Source organism: Sceloporus occidentalis, unplaced genomic scaffold (assembly GCF_023333645.1).
Source record: "Sceloporus occidentalis isolate IW3139 unplaced genomic scaffold, rSceOcc1.0.p SCAF_3, whole genome shotgun sequence".
In the NCBI taxonomy this organism is placed as follows: Eukaryota; Metazoa; Chordata; class Lepidosauria; order Squamata; family Phrynosomatidae; genus Sceloporus; species Sceloporus occidentalis.
The window spans coordinates 61,045,908-61,067,748 of NW_028316983.1; the positions used below are offsets into that span (position 1 = coordinate 61,045,908).

Consider the following 21,841-nt stretch of genomic DNA (forward strand, 5'->3'; position numbering starts at 1 on the left):
GCATAAGGGAAGGTCCCACTGTACTCAAAAAAGAGGGCTTCTGAAATTTAAGCAGAGGATTGCAGACATGGAGGTGTGATGGCTGTAGGCTTCCAGCACAAAGACAATGAAATTCAATGGTCTTTATTTCCCATCTCTGCTCATAATGCCCTCATTAAAAAAACCCACATCATCCCTTGTGCACTGGAAATATTTTTGGTACTAATCACACATGTGTGAGCTGTTTAGGGTTTATCCAGTGGGGAGTTGGCATCAGGACATGACTCCAGAACTAGTTTGGGACTCAAAAGGCCATCCACGGCCAGGAGAGCTAAGGTTTAATCCATGCGATATGGAATCTTTCAAACACACTAACTGAAAGCTGATACAGGAGAATGTTTTTTGGGGGAGAGATGTCCTGTACCTTAATGAACATGCCTGGAGGTCATGCTACACATGCTAAATGACACTTCATTATTATTCCACAAATTGATCTATCTTTAGTACTGATTTCTGACATTCAAATACAGGTTCCAAGGCTGAACTCTGGGTAAAATCAAGCCCAGTACCCTGAGGACTGGGAAAAACCTCTAGTTTTGCATTTGACCACTTCCATTGCCTTCATGAGGGCGTCCTCTTTCTTGGACAGTCACGCAGAGCCCTCTGGTGGTGCTAGAACATAGAACAGTGACCATAGGGGTGCTTTCATTTTTAGACTCCACACAAGATGGAAACACAACACCTTCACTTGCCTGTGCGCGTGTGTGTGTGTGTGGGGGGAGAATAAAGGCATGTACAATGGTCCCTCCATATTCACTGGGATTAGGACTGAAGGGCCCCCATGAATATGGAAAAACCACAAATTTAAAAAATCCCCACTATGCATTTTATCTAAAACATCTCTCTAGGAATCTCCAGGTCCTCCAGTGTAACTCTACAGCCAGAAGTTGACATCTCCCAGAAGGTAACATCTGCCAGAAGTTGATCATAGAATCATGCTGGAGGACATACAAATGCCTAGAGAAGTGTTTTCTCTAGGAACTTCTGTTCTCTAACACAACTCTATGGTCAACTTCCAGCAGAATTGTACTGAATGACTTTAAAAGGTAAAGGTAGTCCCTTGACATGAATGTCTAGCTGTAAGAAACTGTAGGGTGCAATGCTCATCTCCATTACTAAGCTGAAGAGCCAGCGTTGTCTGAGGACTGCTCTGATGGTCACGTGGCACCAGCATGACTGCACTGAATGCTGTTACCTTCCCACTGAAGTGGTACCTATTAACTACCTGCATTTACATGCTTTCAAACTGCTAGGTTGGCAGAAGGTGGGACTAGTGACAGGAGCTCACCCCATCATGCAGCACTCAGGCCTCGAACTGCTATCCTTCCTGATAGTCAGAATTGGCGCCTTTAACCACTAAACCACTGCATCTCTTGCTGAAGGACTTAAAGACCTAATGTTCTCCATCCTTTTTGTAGGTGTATAATAACAGCATTGGATTATAGTGATACTTTTAAAGCTACTCTCAGATGCCCTCCCCTGGTAATATGGGATTGATAGCAATGAGCTTTATAAGAGGGTTGTTGCCAAAAATGTTAGCATTCGCTCAACCACCAGTGTGCAATGTCAATCAGTCTCCATTACTGGGCTGTTGCAAGTACTGTATTAACTCTGGTGCATTTGTAGAGATAATTGACACAATTTTAACTGCCATGACTCTGTTCTACAGAATCCTGGGATTTGAAGTTTTGTGAGGCACCAGCACTCTTGGGTGGAGGATAAAAAGTTTGTAAAACTACAAATCCCTGGATTCCATAGGATGGAGCTACAGTGATGACAAACAGCATTATGTCTACAGTGTAGATGCACCCTTAGGGTGTTTTCATATTTCAGAATTAAATCAGTTTGACAGCACTTTAACTGCCATGACTCTATCCTACAGAATCTTGGGATTTGTAGTTTGGGCAGGTATTCAGCCTGGTCTGTCAGAGAGCTCTGGTGCCTCACCAAAATCCTAGGACTCCATAGGATGGGGTTACAGTGGTGTCAAGCAGCATTATTTCTGCAGAGCAGATGCACCCTTAGCCACAAAGGACTAACTCGCCATACTAGGAGGAATAATTCTTCTACAGGCACATGGCAGGAGCTCTAGCATAGTGGTTTGACTGTTGGATTATGACCAGGGTTTGAATCCCTGCAGAGCCAGGAATCCCACTGGATGACCTTGGGTGAGTCACACTCTCTCAGCACCAGAAGATGGCAATGGCAACTCCCCTCTGGGGAAAAAATCCTACCAGAAAACCTTGTAATGTGGCAGCCTTACGGTTGCCATAAATCAGGAATGACTTGAAGGCACGCCACGATAAAAAGATCCAAAACACATTGCAGAAATAATCCAGTTTGAGACTGTTTTAACTGCCTTGACTCAGTTCTAGGGAGTCCTGTTCATTGTGACACCAGAGCGCTCTGAGAGATAAGGCTAAATGTCTCACAAAACTACAGCTCCCAGAATTCCTTAGCACTGAGCAAGGGCAGTTAAAGCGGTCTCAAACTGGATTATTTCTGCAGTGTATTTTGGAGCAAAGCTACATTGCTTGCCAATTCCTTAAAGGACACACACACACATATATGTAAAGCCTGCCCTTTAAGGCATTGGCATGCAATCTAAAGATATATAATCTAAAAATATATACAGCTACATTGCGTGCCAATTCCTTAAAGGGCAGACTGTATCATATCTCTTTAGATTGTACAGGCATATATCTATATCTATCTACTGTATCTGGTGACCCCCATTCTCCCAGAGCCTCCTCCTCACAGCCATCCCCAGCAGCCCCTGCCTTCCTTCCTAGAGGTCCCTTGTTGTGGGCTTCTCCCTCCCCATCCCCATCCCAGCCACACAGAACAAGCCCCCTCTGCCTGTGTTCCCCTGAAGCAACAGCAACAGCGCCTCCTTCCTTCTCCTTTGCCTCACTCTCACTGAGGAGGAGGAGGCGCAGAGAGGGGGAAAATGGCGTCGAAAGCAACCAGGAAGTCGACGCTCTAGGCTGCGGCCGCGCACTCGCTGCTCCCGGCGGCGTCGTCGTCGTCGTCCCCGGCCTGAAGGGGAGGCAGGCAGAAGGCAGGACGGGGTCGCCGTCGCCGTCGCCGTCGGGGGAAGAGGGGTGCCCCCTCAGCGCCTGGACAGCGCCCCAGGTAATGGCTCCCCTCTTCTCCCTCGGGGTCTCCTCCTGCATTCCCTTCCCTCGCCCCAGGGGCCCCGGTCAACCCTGCCAGCCAGCCACCCCCTGCAACCAGCACCCCTCTCCTACACCAAGGCTGCATCCACACTGGAGAGAGAACCCGGTTTGGCACCGATTTAACTGTGTCTGGCTCAAGGCTATGGAATTCTGGGAGTTGGAGTTTGTTGTGGGGCCCAGAGCGCAGCGGTGCTACAAGATCTCTCTACATTTAATATTATTATTATTATTATTATTACTATTATTAATATTATATCCAAATGCATCTGAGGAAGTAGACTTTACGAAAGCTCACGCGGCCAAATTGTCTTTCAGTTAAGTCTCAAAGGTGTTACAAGATCTCTCTACATTTATTGTTGTTATTGTTGTTGTTATTATTATTATTAATATTATAGCCAAATGCATCTGAGGAAGTAGACTTCAAAGAAACTTACACTGCCAGTGTCTTTCTTTCAGTTAAATCTCAAAGGTGTTACAAGATCTCTCTACATTTATCAGAGAGATCGCTCTACATTCATCATCATCATCATCATCATCATCATCATCTCCAAATGCATCTGAGGAAGCAGACTGAAGTCTAGGAAAGCTCCTGCTGCCAACTTCTTTCTTTCAGTTAAGCCTCAAAGGTGCTTCAAGAAATCTCTCTACATCTGTTAATTTTATTAAGCATCGGCTTCCCTGGATATCTCACTCTGCTTCTGCGGAGGCAACACAAAAAGACATTAAAGACTCAGATTATCAAGTCTGTTTAATGTTGTTGTAATGGTTGGAGGGAATGTCCTAGGACCCAGAAGGATGCAAATGGTGACCTTCTCTCCTCCAACAGAGCCATCTCTCTCTCTCTCTCTCTCTCAGGGTGACCAGATGTCATAACCGCAGAGGAGGACAAGGCATGGAGGGCATTCCAGAGAAATGTAGGCTGTTGCAAAAGAAAAGCTAGAAATGGTCACCTGTCAACGTGGTCAAAGGCTTTCGCAGCTGGCATCCATAGTTTTTTGAGGGTTTTTCAGGCCATGTGGCTGTGTTCTGGAAGAGTCAGGAATAACCTCTTCCAGAACACAGCCACATATCCTGAATAATCTTCAAAAACTATGGTAATCTGTCTATCAGTTCATGCTTCTTAGTCATGCTCTAAATGGAGGATATTTTGAAATTTCTCCTGGTCAGAAGGCTGAAACGGAGGATTCATCCTGGAAAAGGAGGACATCTGGTTGCCCTGAGCTCAGAAGCACCCGTATAAATGTAAATTCATGATTCTTAGTCGTGCTCAAAATGGAGGACATTTTGAAATTCCTCCTGGACAGGAGGTTGAAATGGAGGACACATCCTGAAAAAGGAGGACATCTGGCCACCCTGAGCTCAAAACCACTCGTAGAAATGTAAATTCATGATTCTTAGTCATTCTTAAAATGTAGGACATTTTGAAATTCCTCCTGGACATGTCCTGGGAAAGGAGGACATGTCTGGTCATCCTGCTTTCTCTCCATCCTTAAGACAACAGCAGCTGCCTCCATTCACCCTTGCAGTATTCATTCCCCCCTTTTCTTCTAATTATTATGCTATTGATCAATATGGTTTGGGATACTTCTCCACGCACACACCATTGCTTCAGGGACATATATTCTCATAATTCTCAGCTGCACCTTCAGAAGCATTGCCTTTAAGACATTTTCATCACTGTGATTTCCCTCCCCCCTTTCTTTTTAACACCGTAGCATTTCTTGCTTTGCCTACCACTTGGTGTACTAAGTATGTACACAGTTGGCCAGTGCCTAATTTTGTACAAGTACTGATGAATCACCACCGTCGTTTGTGCTGCTAGCCTGTTACTCTCCATGGGCCTCGTTCCATCATCCTAGCAGTAGTAAACACATTTCCAGGATGGGTCCTCCTTTCCAGATTAAACACATGGAAGTCTGTAAGCAAACAGAAAGACATGTTCAGACTGCTGAGGACAGAAGCATGTTGAGGATGTTCTGCGTTTTTATTCATTCCACTTTCTTAGCAGATTAATATAGATTGCTTGCCTTATTGTTCCAGATATGAGATTGTGAAGTTTGTTGTAGATTGAACTGAGTAACATGCTCAGACTTTGAGTTCAGAAGAAGCTGATCCATCAGTTTCTAAATTGTTAAGGGGTTAATGGATCAGAGCTAAAGAAAATATTGAAATCATAGAATCGTTGTTGCTGCTGCTGCTGCTGCTGCTGTGTCCCTTCAAGTTGTTCCAATTTAAGGCAGTCTTAAAGTAACCCTGTTGCAGGATCATCTTGGCAAAATTTGTTCAGAAGGGGGTTGCCTTTGTCTTCTTCTGAGGCAGAGACAGCGTGACTTGCTCAGGGTCACCCAGTGGGTTTCTATGCTGTGTGGGGATTCAAACCCTTTTCAGATAGTCCAATACGGAAACCATTACTCCATGCTGACATTTGAATACAGGCTTGTTATTTACATTGGAACTAGTTAATTGCACCACACCTTTCCAGAACAACCAATCCAGTGTAGTCTTTGAATGTTTAGCCACTAGAAAGTCATCTTCATGAATCAGAAAACTGACTCAGAGCTGTGTGATGTTCAATCTGAAGGCTAAATAACCTGTGACAAGTCATGAAGTTGTTAAGAGACAGAAAAGTTTTTTTAAAAAATGGTTCCATCAAATGTGACAAACAATGCAACCCTGTGCTTATCAATTTTGAAGTTACCTATATTAAATCCAGTGGGACTTACTCACAGGAAAGTGTATAACATTTCAGCTTTACTGTATACTTCTGTTTATGTTTATTGAAAGGTTGGTCCTGCTGAGTTGAGTATAATTTGCTCCTATGAATAAGAAAATAGACTTATATATGTTTTGTGCCTGTAGATTAATAGGCACAGACTGAGACTTTTGCATTTTTATTTGAAGAATCTACTCTGGGACATTTTCTGAAAATTCACTGTTTTATAATTCTGAGAGATGCATTGCAAAGGCCATGGTCTGAAGACAGTAAATATGATTAACTAGTTGGTGGCAGCTGCCATTTCAGTGTCTTTCCCTCAGCATAATGCATTTATATTTTATCTAACTTATGCAAACAAAAATCCAGATTCTTCCCTCCAAAATATCAAATCGTATACTCAAAATGATTTATGCAGAATTAGTGTGTGTTATTGTTAATTGTTGTCAAGTTCACTTTGAATTATGGTAACGCTATGAATGAGACACTTCCAAGTCACCTTATTGCCAACAGCCCTGGTCAGGTCTTGCAGGCTCAGGGCCATGGCTTCTTTGATTGAGTCCATGTCTCATCCACAGGGTCACCATGAGTTGAGATTGACTTAAGGGCTATTAACAGCAACAAAAATCTAGAATGTGTTCTTCCTCTTTTCCTACTGTTTCCTACCTTAGCAAGCATTATTATCTTTTCTAGTGAATCATATCTTCTCATGATATGGCCAAAGTGCAACAGTCTCAGTTTAGTTAACTTTGGGACGGTACAGACAGGCCAAAATAAAGCTGCTTTGGGGGTATGCTTTTTAAATGACACACACACACATCTTAAGAGGCCAGAAGCTGTGCCAAAGCTGCGCTCCAGTCATTAGGACTGGAGTGTGGCTTTGGTGTGGCTTCCAGCCTCTTAGGACGTATGCATCATTTAAACAGCATACCTCCAATGTGACTTGAAGCAGCTTTATTTTGGTCTGTCTGTACGGGCTCTTTACTAAGTTCTAGTGCTTATATTTATACAGTTGACCCTCTTTATCCATGGATTCTACCAACCACAGTTTGAGAATTATTAGGGTGGGGGGTCCTGGAACCAAACCCCAGCGGATGCCAAGGGCTCACTGTACATTATTTTTGTTTCAAGGCTCAGGTTGTCAAAGCATTTGTATACGTTCTGAACAAATGGAATGTCATAAGGCAAGAAACGGGGAGGGTCAAAATGGGCATAGCTACAGAGCAGTGCTGTCACTAGGATTGGCGTCTGGTACGGTAACTCATGGAATTGCCCCATCCATTGGCCTCCTCCCATACCACACCATACAGAATCCTTAGTAATGTTTTTTGTAGTAATGTTACTCAAATTGTAACTCCCATATATCATTGAATGTAATGGCAACATTCACCTTGAGTTTCTATACCAGAAGAAAGGTGGGATATAAATAAATAAAAAAAATCTAATAAAAATAATAAAAATAGTTGTAACATAAACAATTAGAAAAATTTTAATTATGCCTTTAAATTACAATGTCATGTGCATGGCTCAAATGTATTTAGATGTGCAGAGTTTCATGTGATTAAAGTAAAAACTTGGTTAGATGTGATTTTTTAAAAGAAATTTTTGATTTTTTTTTAATTAATTTTTCAATTTCCCCCCAAAAAACTTTAAGGCCTCTCCTTTCTCTTCCCACTGAGCCTCACTCCATCCACACCATCTCTTGCATTGATCTCCCACAATTTAAAGGGGCACAGGCGAATGCTAAAGTCTGTTTCTGCCCAAAGGCAGATGTTTGGGGAAAAGTGTCTTCCCCTCTTAAGTTGCTACCTGGTGCATCCCTCCATGATGCCCCTGCTACAAGGATTAAATAACAGTGGACATAAAGCTGAGGTAGAGGTAATTAAAACCAGAGATAATGTATAATTTTACAGGGAACTGAAGATCTGATAACCTGATCAATAGAAGTCTGATATATTATGTTTTTTATGAGCAAAAGCAGCAGATCTGCATAGTACACTTAATCTCTGTTAGCTATATATATGTTACTGTAATGTGCTGAAGAGTTGGAACCTTTTACCTTTCTCTTCAACATGAGATTTTAACCACACATTGCTGCATTATTAGGAATTCAAAGCAGATTTGTCACAAACTCAACAGGTTCCATCAAGATATACAGCCACTTTGAGGTTTTAGTAAGTTTACCATATTTCCATACTTTGTAACGATGAGTGTTTTTGAATAAAAGCCACTACTCAGTTCTACTTTTTGCTACAGACAACAGAGTCTGCACTTTGGTACTCTGTAAATCCAGAGAATAAAGAATAGTCTTGTTTATAGCCTTCTGCTTGCTGGCCATGTAATTGTTTGGGATCTCATCAGGCCAGCATTACAGAACTCTCTACTTTCAGTTTTTGCAGTTAGAATTAAGCTACATCTGCACTGCAGAATTAATGCAGTTTGATACCATTTTGATTGTCATGGCTCAGTGCTATGGAATTATGAGATCTGTAGTTTTGAGAGATATTTACCCGCTGTGAGGGAACTCTGGTGCTACAACAAACTACAAATCCCAGGATTCTATAGGATGGAGCCATGACAGTTAAAACCATGGCAAACTGCATTAATGCAGTGTGGAAGCAACCTTAGTGAAGTGCATTCTGAAGGGAGCAAAGTAAGGTTACTTACACAGTTAGCAGGTGTCAGAGACATGTTAGATGTCTTCAGTAAAGGACAGCAGTATTTGTTCAACTTGTATATCTTGGTAGTGCTATTAGATAGAGGAAGCAGCTGGTACAGGGCACAGAACAGGAGAAAACGTTGAAAGATTTTTGCAGCCATAAGAAGTTGAGATAAACATCATGAATGAGAATAGTTTTCATCTCACTGTTTTAGATCAACTGCTTATCAGTTATGTTGTGTACTGTTGTGTAAAGAGGACTGGTTTGTATATTTGAAACAGACTGCCAGATTGTTCAGAGAATCTCTCAAAACAAAAGTGGCCAAGCGTCATTCTGCAGATGGGATATATTTCTTCTTAATCTGTAGCAGTGAGAGCATAGCTTTATTCTTGAAACGTACTTTAAAACCTTTCTGCAAAGTAGATTGCATTAATGATAAAGTTGTTAAATGTTTCAACAATATTTTGGCCCCATTTGGATCTTTTGTTCTTGGCCGCAGAAATGTTGTTTGCCACTGAACTAAAGGAATTTATTGTGCATTTCAAAACTATACCATTGTAGGCAGATGTGCAAAAAGCTGCCATTAAGTATTATGGCTTGAGTTTTAAATACTTTCCAATTTATTTTAGCATCTGCTCCATGTGGTTATAATATCTGTGTAATAGTAAGGCCTTTCTGCCTGTGCTTTTTTTTGGGTAGGAAAATTTCAAAGACCCTTATGGCATCTTCTCCGTTTGTAGTCTCCTGTCCTTTCACTGGTTTCCAACTCTACTGAATAAAACATATTTCATATTATATAGATTTAAATGACCTTTTTTTGTTTAAAGGCAGCAACTCCAAGAAAAAAAAAACATTGTGATTTCAGATGTAAAAAAAAAACACAAAAAACCCCAAAATTTTTAAAAAATAGAGGGTTCTTAAACTGAATGGTATGGATTTTTAGAGGTGGAGTTTATCCTGTATAAGTAAAGAAAGGGGAAGTTTTAAGGTCAATGTCTGCAATGTTTCTTGCCCTGAGACCTGACACAAATATAATGCTGTCTGGCTGCAAATGATGGCTTGCAGATTGGTAGCCTGACTTGTAAATAGCTGCATCCTTCGTTTATTCTGTGTGTGTGGATTTTTGTCTTTTCCCAAAATGAACAATGATTTTGCATAGATGTGGCTTCTTTGTAAATCATTTAACATTGACACAGTTTGAAGCTGATTTGCAAACCATTTTTAAGAGAACATAGGTTTGGTTAGTGTGCTGTAACAGAGAACCTTGGCTGATGCTGTGAAAGGAAGGAGGATATTACTGTGGAGGGAGTGCACATTCCTGGTTTGCAGTTGGCATTTTTCAGGTAGCAAGTATTAATTTTGCACCAGACAAAAGTGCTTGAAGTCAATGATCAAATGTATCTTAACCGTACAGGGAGCTATTAATGTTAAGTTACACAGTTGGTACCAACCACAAAACATAATCACTTATCTGTAAGCTTGGTAATACTGTCTTCTGCTTGAGGATGCTACCTTGACTGAAGGTTTGCTTGGCTGTATGTTACTGCTAAGCCTACCAGAGCAAAGTGGACAGCTTTCCAACTCTTAATATATGGTTCTGAAATATCTTGGAATTTTAAACAAAAATATATTTTTCGTACCTTTGGTTATCTTTCAATTATTATTGAACAGATGTGAAGGGAAGGGGCTAGAAAGGAATGGAATGGACTAGAATCATAGAATCGTAGAATTAGAAGAGACCACAAGAGACATCCAGTCCAACCCCCTGCCATGCAGGAAATCCAAATCAAAGCATCCCCAACAGATGGCCATCCAGCCTCCGTTTGAAGACCTCCAAGGAGGGAGACTCCACTACACTCCGAGGAAGTGTGTTCCACTGTCGAACAGCCCTTACTGTCAGGAGGTTCTTCCTAATGTTGAGGTGGAATTTCTTTTCCAGTAGCTTACATCCATTGTTCTGAGTCCTGTTCTCTGGAGCAGCAGAAAACAAGCTTGTTCCCTCCTGAATGACATCCCTTCAAATATTTAAACAGGGCTATCATATCACCTCTTACTCTTCTTTTCTCCAGGCTAAATATACCCAGCTCCCTAAGTCGTTCCTCATAGGACATGGTTTCCAGACCCTTCACCATTTTAGTCACCCTCCTTTGGACACGCTCCAGTTTCTCAACATCCTTTTTGAGTTGTGGTGCCCAGAACTGGACACAATATTCCAGGTGGGGCCTGACCAGAGCAGAATAGCGTGGCACTATTACTTCTCTTGATCTAGACACTATACTTTTATTGATGCAGCCTAAAATTGCATTGGCCTTGTTAGCTGCCACATCACACTGTTGATTCATGTTCAACTTGTGGTCTACTTGGACTCACAGATCTCTTTCACATGTAGCGAGGTGTCCCCCATCCTGTATCTGTGCATTTCATTTTTTCGCCCTAAGTGCAGTACCTTACATTTCTTCATGTTAAATTTCATTTTGTTGGCTTTGACCCAGCTTTCTAGTCTATTCAGGTCATTTTGAATTTTGATCCTGTCCTCTGGAGTATTAGCTATTTCTCCTAATTTAGTGTCATCTGCAAATTTGCTAAGTATGCCCCCAATTCTGTCATCCAAGTCATTGATAAAGATGTTGAATAACACTGGGCCCAGGACAGAGCCCTGTGGGACCCCACTGGTCACTTCTCTCCAGGATGAAAAGGAGCCCTTGTTGAGCACCCTTTGGCTTCGGCCAGTCAACCAATTACAAATCCATGTAACAGTTATAATAATAATAATAATTTATTTATATCCCGCCTCTTCCGATTGAGGATCGAGGCGGGTATCAACAAAGTAAATACAATATACAACAATAAAAACATCAATTCCCACAAAACCCCAACCCAACCCTCCCTCCCAACTATAAAATTAAATAGTAAAAAAATGTTTAAAAAGTACATAACAATACATCAAAGTTAAAAACAAATCACAAATAATAAAAATAATAAAAGGGGGATTCAATTGGTTCTGGACATTATCAATCCTTATCTTGTCTAGCCCACATTTTTCTAGCTTGTTTGCAAGTGTCATGGGAAACCTTGTCAAATCTATTCAAAGGAGTTGTTGATATTTTGTTTCAAATTTCCTTAATATGTTGCAATTCCATTTCTTCCTCTTCCATATTAGCTTAACATTATTCCGTATTCGGCATGTTTTTGTACACATTGCCATTGTGAAAGTATTCTGAGTCTCATTAGGAATATCATTTTAAGGGCTTTTCTGTCAAATATTAGTGATATTTATTGTAAATTAATTGATTACAGAATGTTTGGCACTTCAGCCCTGCACAAAGAAGCTATAATTTACATCCAAGCTGGAGACAGCAGGGAAAACAGCCAGCAAAAACATGGAAGACAGGTGAGCTTCAAGAATGTGCGGATACCGTTCCTGTTGAATGTTCAGGAAGCTATAGGCTTGCTAGTTGTTCACCTTCTTTTTTAAAGGTGTTAAAACCAGTCACTTCACCAAGAGAATTGAGTATTAAAAATTGACATGGGATTATCTACAGTATTGGAAGATTTCAAAGCTATGATCAATAAACAGCTAACTGATCTGAAGATTCTCTTTAGACCTCAAATATATTGTTGTCTCTTCGAGATGGTTGTGCTGCCCTGTCTTTATTGTCTCACTTTACTAATTAATTTGGTTTAGAATCTTTTCTAGTTAGATTCATAGAATAATAGAATCATGGTTGTTGCTCATTATTCTCATTGCCCCCCAAATCCCACAGCAATCTGATGTGTGTGTATTTTTTAATCTCTCAGATATAATTGGCATATTTAAATGTGTTTTGAAATTTTTAAATGTTCTGCTTTGTCACAAATTATCCTCAAATCAACACAAGAAAATTGTGTTTTAACTTGCTTATGTACTGTTTCCTCTCCATTAACTAGCCAGATATGGTCAGGTAATTGTTGTTCATTAGTTGTTATATTTATTAATTGTTTTGATTGTTGGTAGTAAGGAAGACAGCAAGTTAGTTAATTAAGTGTTAATTTTATAGTTTTGTAATAACTGAAATTTAAACCATTTTGATTGACTCTTAAAAACAGTGTCCAAATGAAAATAAAGGTGAACAGTATCCAAGGAGCCTAACAGTCCTTGGCTTTTATTCCCAAATTCCAGTGACAGCCCAAGTAGGTACAAAACCCAATAATTCTTACTTAGTATTGAAAGGGAACTTGCAGTATCTTTGAGACTATGACAAAGAAGTTGTAGCATAAGCTTTCATAGACTTGGTCTACTTCCTCAGATGTTCCCAAACAATATGAGTTAACACTTACCCAAGGAGAAGAGATCAGGGAGCCTTCATGCCCAACTTTCTCAGTTACCATTTTAAAAAGCCTTCTCATTCTTTCCTTCATGGATTTTTTTTTAAAAAATCTCACTCAGCATAGAGGTATATCTTTCCCTATGTTTTGGGAAAGAGAATCATAAAATCATAGAATTGTAGAGAAATACCAGTAGTCCAGAAACCTATAAATTATTAAAGTAACATTTCTTTTAATCAAAGCCTTTTTTCTGCCCTCTCCCTTAACATAAACCTGTGTATATTAGGTTGCAGAATTTTGATCTGAAATCCTGAAGAAGAAAATTATGATAACAAAAATTGCTGGCCTTTAGGATTGCAGCCTTTTGAATACCAAATGTTGCAACTTCATTCTGTTTCTCTTGACTTTTTCATCAGGTGAAAGATGACATGGTTCCTATGAAGGTGTAGGTGTCTTCTTGACGTTCTAGTTACTATGACACCCAGCAGAGGGCTGTGGGGAAAGAAGTGGGAATTTCTTCCTTCCCCATAAAAACTACTAACGGCCATGGCTGGGTAAGGTGTAAGCAAGGTATGAAAATCCAGAAATTTTATTGTCCCTTCTTATGTTTTGCCTCTGAAATCTTGTTATAGGGCCTGATGAAAAAAAATCCTCCTCAAGAAGTCCTAAACAGTCTAGGCAGTTAAATTGTCCAAGAATAGTTGAGCTGTTCCTTTAGTCACCATCTGTTGCCCTTTCATTTTTTTTCTCAACCCTGATGGAATATGAGCAGTCCTCAGTTTAAAAATAATTGTAATCGATAAACAAATCCCTTCTGTGCCACTCTGCTGCTGCTCACCTTGTCTGCTTTTCCCTGTTTCTCTGCACAGTTGAATTTTGACATTTCTGCAAGCTTTTGGTGAGTGGAGATGGGCTGTATTTTAGTCTACAAGCTTCAAAATACTGTTTTCGCTTCTTGCATTCTAGGACTTGTCCAGTGTGCTGACACTATGGGGACTTGTTGTAGTTGCCCATGCAAAGACAGGGTTCCAGACAACCACCCCACCAAATTTAAGGTAACTTGCATGAATTAAACCTTACACGAAGTCTTTTTTTTTGTTTTGTTGCTAGCTTTAGTTAAAATGAATGAAGGCATTCTGCCATTTAATGCCATTGAGACATTAAAGGAGTTTAAACCTACTGTTCTTGAGTTTCTTGCTGCCCCGTAAATTTGCAAACAGTCCTGCTTTCTGTATGTCTTTGGTATGGTAGTAATATTTTGACCATGTGATTCACCCATTCTGTGAAAGAGGAAACTGGATTTTCTTTTATGAAATGACAAGCGCCCCCCCCCCCCCACCACACACACACTTAATATATACCTTTAGAAGAGTTCTGACGGACCTGAAAGCTTGCTCACTGTTTTGTGATATTGTAGCTGATTTATTAAAGGTACTGTCTGACTGGCTTTCAAAAGGAAGATTGCCCAGTTTTGATCACAGTTGTAGCAAAAACAAACATGGATTGTTCAAAAGATGCCTCAAGACACTTTGTTATTCTTGCTGCAACATACTATCACAGCTACTTTTCTTGTACACTAGGTGGTTTTACCTCCTAGGCAACTAACGTAATGTTCGGCATTGAGTTTTAGGTAGATTTACCGTATGCTTATTTCCAAAATACAACTAAGATATTAAAACCAAATGCATGTACCATAAGTCTTTGCTGCCAATATAAGTGATCTGGGAACTTTTCATGTGTTGGACTCACAGTCTCAAGTTGTATCACACTGATACATTCTCCCAGTAGTTAAAGTCATCCTTTAAAGGATTTCATCATTTTACAAGACCAAAAGGGATTGTATCAAGGAAGGATTGCTGAACCTGTGTACTTTCCTAAACAAACACAGTTTGCCAGCAAATGATTTTATGCAGTATCTGCTCTGTCTCCTAATATGCTCTTTGGCATAATGCCTGGAACTCCAGAGTGGCTTTTGCTTTTCAGGTGACAAATGTTGATGATGAGGGCAATGAGCTGGGCTCAGGGATTATGGAGTTGACACAGAGGGAGCTTGTTTTGCACACGCACAAACGTGATGCTGTTCGGTGGCCATACCTCTGCTTACGCCGATATGGCTATGACTCGAACCTCTTCTCCTTTGAGAGTGGACGCCGCTGCCTGACTGGACAGGGTATGTTGATTTCTGACCAGTGACAATGGCAATCAGTATTCTGATTGCAAATAACCATTTTTCCCCACACTGGGGCATGCAGCAAATGTGGTTCTTGTGTAGAAACAGTTCTGTCTTATTGGGGCACAGAGGATAAACTTATATTACTGGTTTTAAGTAAATGTTGGTATTAGAATAGAAGCGGAGCTGTACTGGAGCAGGCCAAAGAAGCATTTAATCCAGCATTTTGTTACCACAATGGCAAGCCAAATACCTGTGGGAATCCCACAAGCAGGTTATGTGTAAAATAGCATTCTCACAGTTATGTTCCCCAGCAACTGGCATTCAGAAAGAATGCTGATTCTGAACATCATGTATAATCATTATGATATAGTAGCCTTTCCCTCCAAATCTGGTTATTTGTGGCTGTGTTAAGTCTCACAACAGTGAGATCTCTAATGTGATAAACTATGAAATCACTCATTTTTCAGGTGCACTGGTAATCTAATAGCAGGTATGAGATTGCTTTTTTAATATGTCCTATTTCACTGTTGAATTATATCAGATTTTAAAATTCAGCAGATCTTGGATGAGACAGCCCAGTTTTGGCGGTGACACCATAGCACAAGAAGATAAATGCTTTCTTGCTAGGTCAGATTAAAAAAAATCTAATACAAAGGTGTAGAATATGTAGTCTAGATGTTGTTGGACTGCAGCTCCCCTCAGCTTTAGTCATTATTGTTATTTGTAGGAGATATAGTCCTATAATGAAAGTCTAGTGTTTGCCAGCATTCTTGTAGATTGTGTCCATTAATGGTCAGCCAAATGTTCCTGGGAGGCTAATGAAATGTATCTCAATTAACCATGCCTTGTTGTATTCAGGGTTTAGTTTTCAGAGGTATAGTGCCTTCTGAACATGGGGTTCCATTTTTAGCAATCATGGCTAATAGAGAAATCCTCCATGAATTTGCTTAATCTTTTGTTAAAGTCCATCTCCTTTGTACAGAGTGAAATCTTTCATTTTCACTTGAGAGCAACCCAGTTCTGCCATACTTACTCCTTTTGAAAATGGTGGTTTTAATTAAAGTTAGTTAGAAAACCAGACACAGAATAGTGAACAATTGAAATTAATTGGCAGAATATTCCCTGTCACCGAATATAACCCTTCCCTTTATATTCCTTGAGATTACTGTCTGTAGAGCCTAAGAACCATGAGCAAGGGTCAGCTGAGGTATGTTTTACATGCAGCAGTTCTGTATGGATAAATGCAGATCAGATAACCATGATCTGCAAGTCCTCTTTAAGCTTGTAGTTTCAGTTTCTATCCTACAAAGAGCTAGTAGTTTATGGTAGATATGCTTTACATTAGTATCCTTTTAATGTAATGCCATGTGTTATATGGGGAAAGAGAGTGAAAGAGGGAGTATGGGGGTGTTTCTTGTTGTCTCCCCATCTGAAAGTTGTAAGAGAGCAGTGCACCGATCTCTCCCAGCAATTTCTGTCTGCACGATTCTAATGCGTAAATTAATCCCCAGACAAAAACAATAACATCTAGCCCTCCCCTAGTTTAAAACAGTGTGAGCTAGAAAGGAAGGTTTTGTATTATGTTGGCCATGTGCTCTGCTGTTTTGTTGGTCTGTAAAGGGGTTCCATGAATGTTTTTTTTCACTCAACTATATTTCCCCCCTTTATTTCCATTGTGCCCTTGTTGTACAAACTTATTTTATTTGAATGGCCATTCCTTTTATACTAGGGAAGATAATGTAGAAATGGAGTGATATGTGTGTGTGATCTGGCTTTCAAAAGAAAAAGGAAAACATCACTAAGAACAGTTTTCTTTAGAATAGCAACTGTCGTTGCCATGTTCTTGTCCTTGTTGCTATGGGGTTTTTGTGCGTACTTGGTGCGTGCCTGTGTCCGATTGGCTTGTTCAACATAGTCAGGCAATTGATAGGAATACTTTACTGGGCGGAGGGATAGTGTTGCAGTTTAATATACTATCAAACTGATATATTCTCTCTCCCTCTTGTACCAGTTTCACTTCATGTAAATCAATAAAGAGATTGATTCACAGGAAGGGATCAGGCCCTCAAATTTTGCTGACAAATGAGATGGGAAATGGCCTGTTCTGTTCCTTTTGCCATACCCCTACTGTTGTGGGTTTACTCTGTCCTTATTTCTTACTACGTTTTGCTCTTACATCTGGTGGTGTTATTAAAGTATTGTGTATTTCAAAAGCTGCACCAAGATTTACGTAGTAACACTAGCAATAACAACCTTATTAAGTCCTCTGTCTTCCCCCTTCTCACTTTCTCCCTTCCCTCTTTTTTTCTACTATGAATGTTATCACATGGGAGGAATGTCTCTCAGTTTTGAAAGAAAAGAAAGTAGGGCCAATTCAGAAATGAACACAAGTATGTGCATGGTTATCACACCATAAAAGAACACAGCACCCATCCCAAAGCCAAAATAATGCAAATGCAAAATAAATTATCATATGAGTACATACACTTCGTAGTCTAGAATTCGAATTAGCATCCCTGCACATGCGCAGTGAGGGCAGAATCAGATCGTGACCTTTTTACACTTCTGGAGGGGCTTGCCTCCGGTTCCTGTGATTTTGCTTTGTTTCACGTTATTTGTTCATTCAATACCCTTTATTTCACATTATTCAAAATCAGTCCAAAGCAACCTTGTACTTGACTATGACTCTAGAAGGCAGGGATTGAATCCCATTGGGTGACCTGGTGCAAGTCACACTTTCTCAGCCTCCTCAGAAAATGGCAATGACAAATCCTATCTGAATAAACCTTCCAAGAAGACTTTGTGACAGGGTCACGAGAGAGAAAGAGAGAGCCAATCCCTTCCCTCCAGTTGGAGAGGATGAGTTTTGCAAAGGGAAAGAAATAGGGCTGAGAGGAGGAGGAAGGGAGGCAGTGTGTGTGTGTGTGTCTCTGTGGGGAGGGTTGCTACATCCCCAAAACAACTCCAGAAGTACTCCGAGAGGCTGAGAGAAAAGCCCCCCACACCCAGAGGGAGGGAGGGAGGGAGGAAAAAATTGCAGCCAGCAAAGGAGCTTGGGAATTGTAGTCTTTTGAAGGCAATCCAAGGGCAATCGAAACATGTGTTCCATACCTGGCAAATTTGAATTGAATGCAACTTTGGAGTGGAACAGGATTTGTAAATTCTGTATTTCCCCAAATTTACACATCTCTCGGTTGACCCTGGATTGGGTTCAAATTGATGTAGCATTGACCTCAATTCCGTGTGATAACCTCTCACGCAATAATGTGAATCCGCATGATTGCATCTGGGATCACACTGCATTGACCTTCCAATTCCCCCCAGTTTCCGCTGTGTGATAAAGACCTATGTTTCCCGCTTTTCGACTGTGCTATGTCAGGGGTGAATGGATAAAGCCAGGGGTGGAAATGGAATCTGAATTATTTGTTCAGAAGTTGTTTAGGATGAAAAAGCCCCAATAGCATGGTTGTAATGAAAAAGCATTCAGTTTCATTAGTCTGAAATTGTTGATTGTCCTCTGCTTGGGACAAGACAATTTGCAGTCTGTATGTGTATGTCAATGAGGAGTGCTTAAACATGTACAAATACCTTATGGAATGTATTCTTTCCTGAACATAGTGGTACATGAAACAAGTCAGTCCTCCCTTTCCTGTTTGATTTGTTCTGAAGAAAATGTACAGAAAAAACCTAGACAAAATCTAGAGACATGGCCATGTTAGTCTGGAATATCAGTATGCAAAGGGATCTTGTAGCATCTTTGAGATTAACTGTGCAAAAGAAGTTGTAGCATAAGCTTTTGTAGACTTGGTCTACTTTCATGAATCTGAGGATATACAAAAGCTTATGTTACAACTGCTTTTTCACAGTTAGTCTCAAAGGTATTGCAAAATCCCTTTGCATACTATACACAACAAAGAAATGTATTTTTCCTTTTCATGTCTTAAATGGTCTGGGACCAAGAATACCCCAGGGAGCACTGTTTCCCTAAAGAGGTTCTCTTCTATATTGTCTTTATGCTGAACTTTCCTTGTGGGCCTGATGATATCTGCCAAGCAGAGCAGAAAAGCAATCAATCAATCAATCAAACAAACAAACAAACAAACAAACAAATATCCAACAGTGGACCTCATAAGGCAAGATATGTTCTTAACATCAGGCTTCTAGATCTTGATTTGCACGTAATCCATATATTGTAAATGAAATGCTGTCCTTTCAAGTTCATATCTATCAAGCTGGTATTAAAACTGATCTTTCTATTCTTTTTCTCAATACCATTTTGGCGTTTGCCTAGGAATTTTTGCATTCAAGTGCTCAAGAGCAGAGGAGATTTTTAACTTGCTGCAGGACCTGATGCAATGTAACAGCATTAATGTGGTGGAGGAGCCTGTTGTCATCACAAGGAACAGTCATGCTGCTGAACTGGAACTGCCTCGGACACCCCAGACACCCAATAGTAAGATTCTCCTGCTATTTGGCAAGAGAGGGGAGACATAGGCTGCATCTGCACTGCCAAAGTAATCTGGTTTGACTCCACTTTAAATGCCATGGCTCAGAGATATGGAATGCTGGGAACTGTGATTTGTTGAGGCACCAGAGCTCTGCTCTGATACCTCAGCAAATTACAATTTCCAGAATTCCATAGCATTGAGTCATGTGAGCTAAAGTGGGTCAAACCAGATTATTCAGCAGTGTGGATGCAGCCATAGTTACATTTTAGCTAATGCATTTATTTTTTTTATCTGAACTGTGATTTACTCCACTAGGAACTGGACTATTTGGCAGATGCATCACATTTTCTTGCACAATGCTCATACCTGAAACCAGAAGGCCAGTCTGCTTTTCCAGTATACCAATCTAATAATATAGTACCATGCAGGCGATTCACTATTTTGCATCAGTATATTATTATTATTATTATTATTATTATTATTATTATTATTCACTCTTAATAAAGTGAGACCACTCATGGGCCCAGTTTCAGTTGATATCTTTGCCTATATGATTCATCACCATGTAGATTATGTTAGCAGTTAATCCAGTCCCATGTGGGATGCTTATCATAAAACCTTAAACTGTATGCTTGTGTGAAACTGTAAACAGTTTCCAAGGGTACTGTTTAAATAGCAGATTTCAGATATGTTCTAAGCAGACTTCTGTGTAATTTCAGTTGGAACTCTCAAAGTTATTGTAGAATGTATCAGTGAGAAAATTAACAGGTTCTTAATGTGTGTCTTGGTTACAGCTTCTGTGTTCTAGGCAATTCAGCATTTCACCATGGGAAATAATCTGGCTTGATCTTTAAGATGCACAGTATCCCAGTGTTCCTTACCTTTACTGGACAGAGAATCCTTGCTTTCTTTGTAGATATATAGTCTAATTTAAAGTTCTGGAATTCTGGTAATCATGATAATCCTTTAATGTTAATATCATATTTCTGCAGCTCTAGGATACACAGTTCCAGGGTTTCCTAATGGGTTCCATAGCTTCCCTGCAGAGGCCACAACCTGCCCTGCAGTCCGACATACCTCCATGGGCAGTTTAAGGCATTCTTCAGTTGGTGAAGACTCCACACATGCCCTTATTGTCCCTGATGATCAAGTAAGTTCTCCTTATGGCACACAGAATATGTCCCACAATACCAGGAAAGAGGCACTGTTGAAGGAAATACACATCTGTTCTTTGTCAGTTACATTGTTCTGCGTCCATGTAAATCTATTACAGTGGAGCCTTGTTATACGCTGGGGTTTGGTTCCAAGATCCCCCGTGTATAACAAAATCCGTGTATGCTCAAGTCCCATTAACTATAATGACATAGCAAAATGATGTCCCTAATAAAAAATGGAAAATCAAGGTAAATTTATACTTTTTGGAACATTTTCAAACCGTGTATGCTGGAATCCGTGTATAAAAAATCAGTGTATAAGAAGGTCCGACTGTATTTTTCTTTAAAATTTGGTAGGCAAGGTGAGGTATCATTTACTCCTAATTATGGGAAAACTGAATTAAAGGGGAAGTTGTATCTCAGAGAAACCTAATTTCTTTTTCTGCATAATTAATGACGTTTTAATATTTGCTGATGGTAGTTTGTTTCTTTCAATTTTTTCTGCAGGCATACATCACCTTGTCTATGGAATCCTATTACTTAAATGCTTTTAATACAGCTATTTTGCAATGAACACTGCAGGATGGGTGGGTGGGCAGGGGAAGAGAAATAAGTAGAAATTAAATTGATTATTTAAAAGAAATCCTGTTTTTGTATGAGACATGTCACAAGACTGAACCTGAAAATGTGTTATTTCTGTCTTTGTTCTTAGGAACTAAATTTAACATATATAGGCATCTATTATATAAAATATTTATAGTGTTGCCTTTAGAGAAAAATCCTCTCAAGGCAGCTTCTAATTTATAATATATAATATAACAATAAATCCTGCAAACATTAATACTAAATTACTAAAAGGACTAAAGGTAATTTAAAAAAAACAACAGCAAAAACATCTGGCCAGGTAGAAATTCTAGAAGGCTATAAATAATTATAACTAAAACCACATAATATAACCAACAACCTAATAAAATCTTATTAGGAGAAACAGTGGAAAACAAATTATTCTTGTTTTCAACTGTTAGCTCTGATATACCATACCTCATTTGACATAGCTTTTCACAGACACAAAGCCCCTGCTGCACCACCCTCTACCTTGTGTTCCCTAATTTAGTTACTCTTACAGATAGGTAAGTAAGTAGGACTTCAGATGTATATCTCAAGTTGTAG

At 39.9% G+C, this 21,841-nt stretch overlaps 1 protein-coding gene across 4 annotated transcripts in view; it reads left to right on the top strand.

Moving 5' to 3' along the window:
* The first annotated feature begins 2,977 nt into the window (after positions 1-2,977).
* The window catches only part of FRS3 (fibroblast growth factor receptor substrate 3), a 30,699-nt gene continuing 11,835 nt past the window's right edge, over positions 2,978-21,841 (top strand). Inside the window, exons 1-8 of one of the 4 annotated variants that reach the window (XM_089514639.1) lie at positions 2,978-3,174; positions 3,675-4,132; positions 11,889-11,982; positions 13,313-13,466; positions 13,863-13,951; positions 14,880-15,066; positions 19,361-19,522; positions 20,510-20,667. In XM_089514639.1, the coding sequence (XP_089370765.1) occupies positions 13,886-13,951; positions 14,880-15,066; positions 19,361-19,522; positions 20,510-20,667 (573 nt within the window). In that variant the 5' untranslated portion in view covers positions 2,978-3,174; positions 3,675-4,132; positions 11,889-11,982; positions 13,313-13,466; positions 13,863-13,885. Of the gene's footprint in view, positions 3,175-3,674; positions 4,133-11,806; positions 11,983-13,312; positions 13,467-13,782; positions 13,952-14,879; positions 15,067-19,360; positions 19,523-20,509; positions 20,668-21,841 lie in introns of those variants that run through there. The other 3 variants (XM_089514640.1, XM_089514641.1, XM_089514638.1) reach the window with 3 other exon arrangements.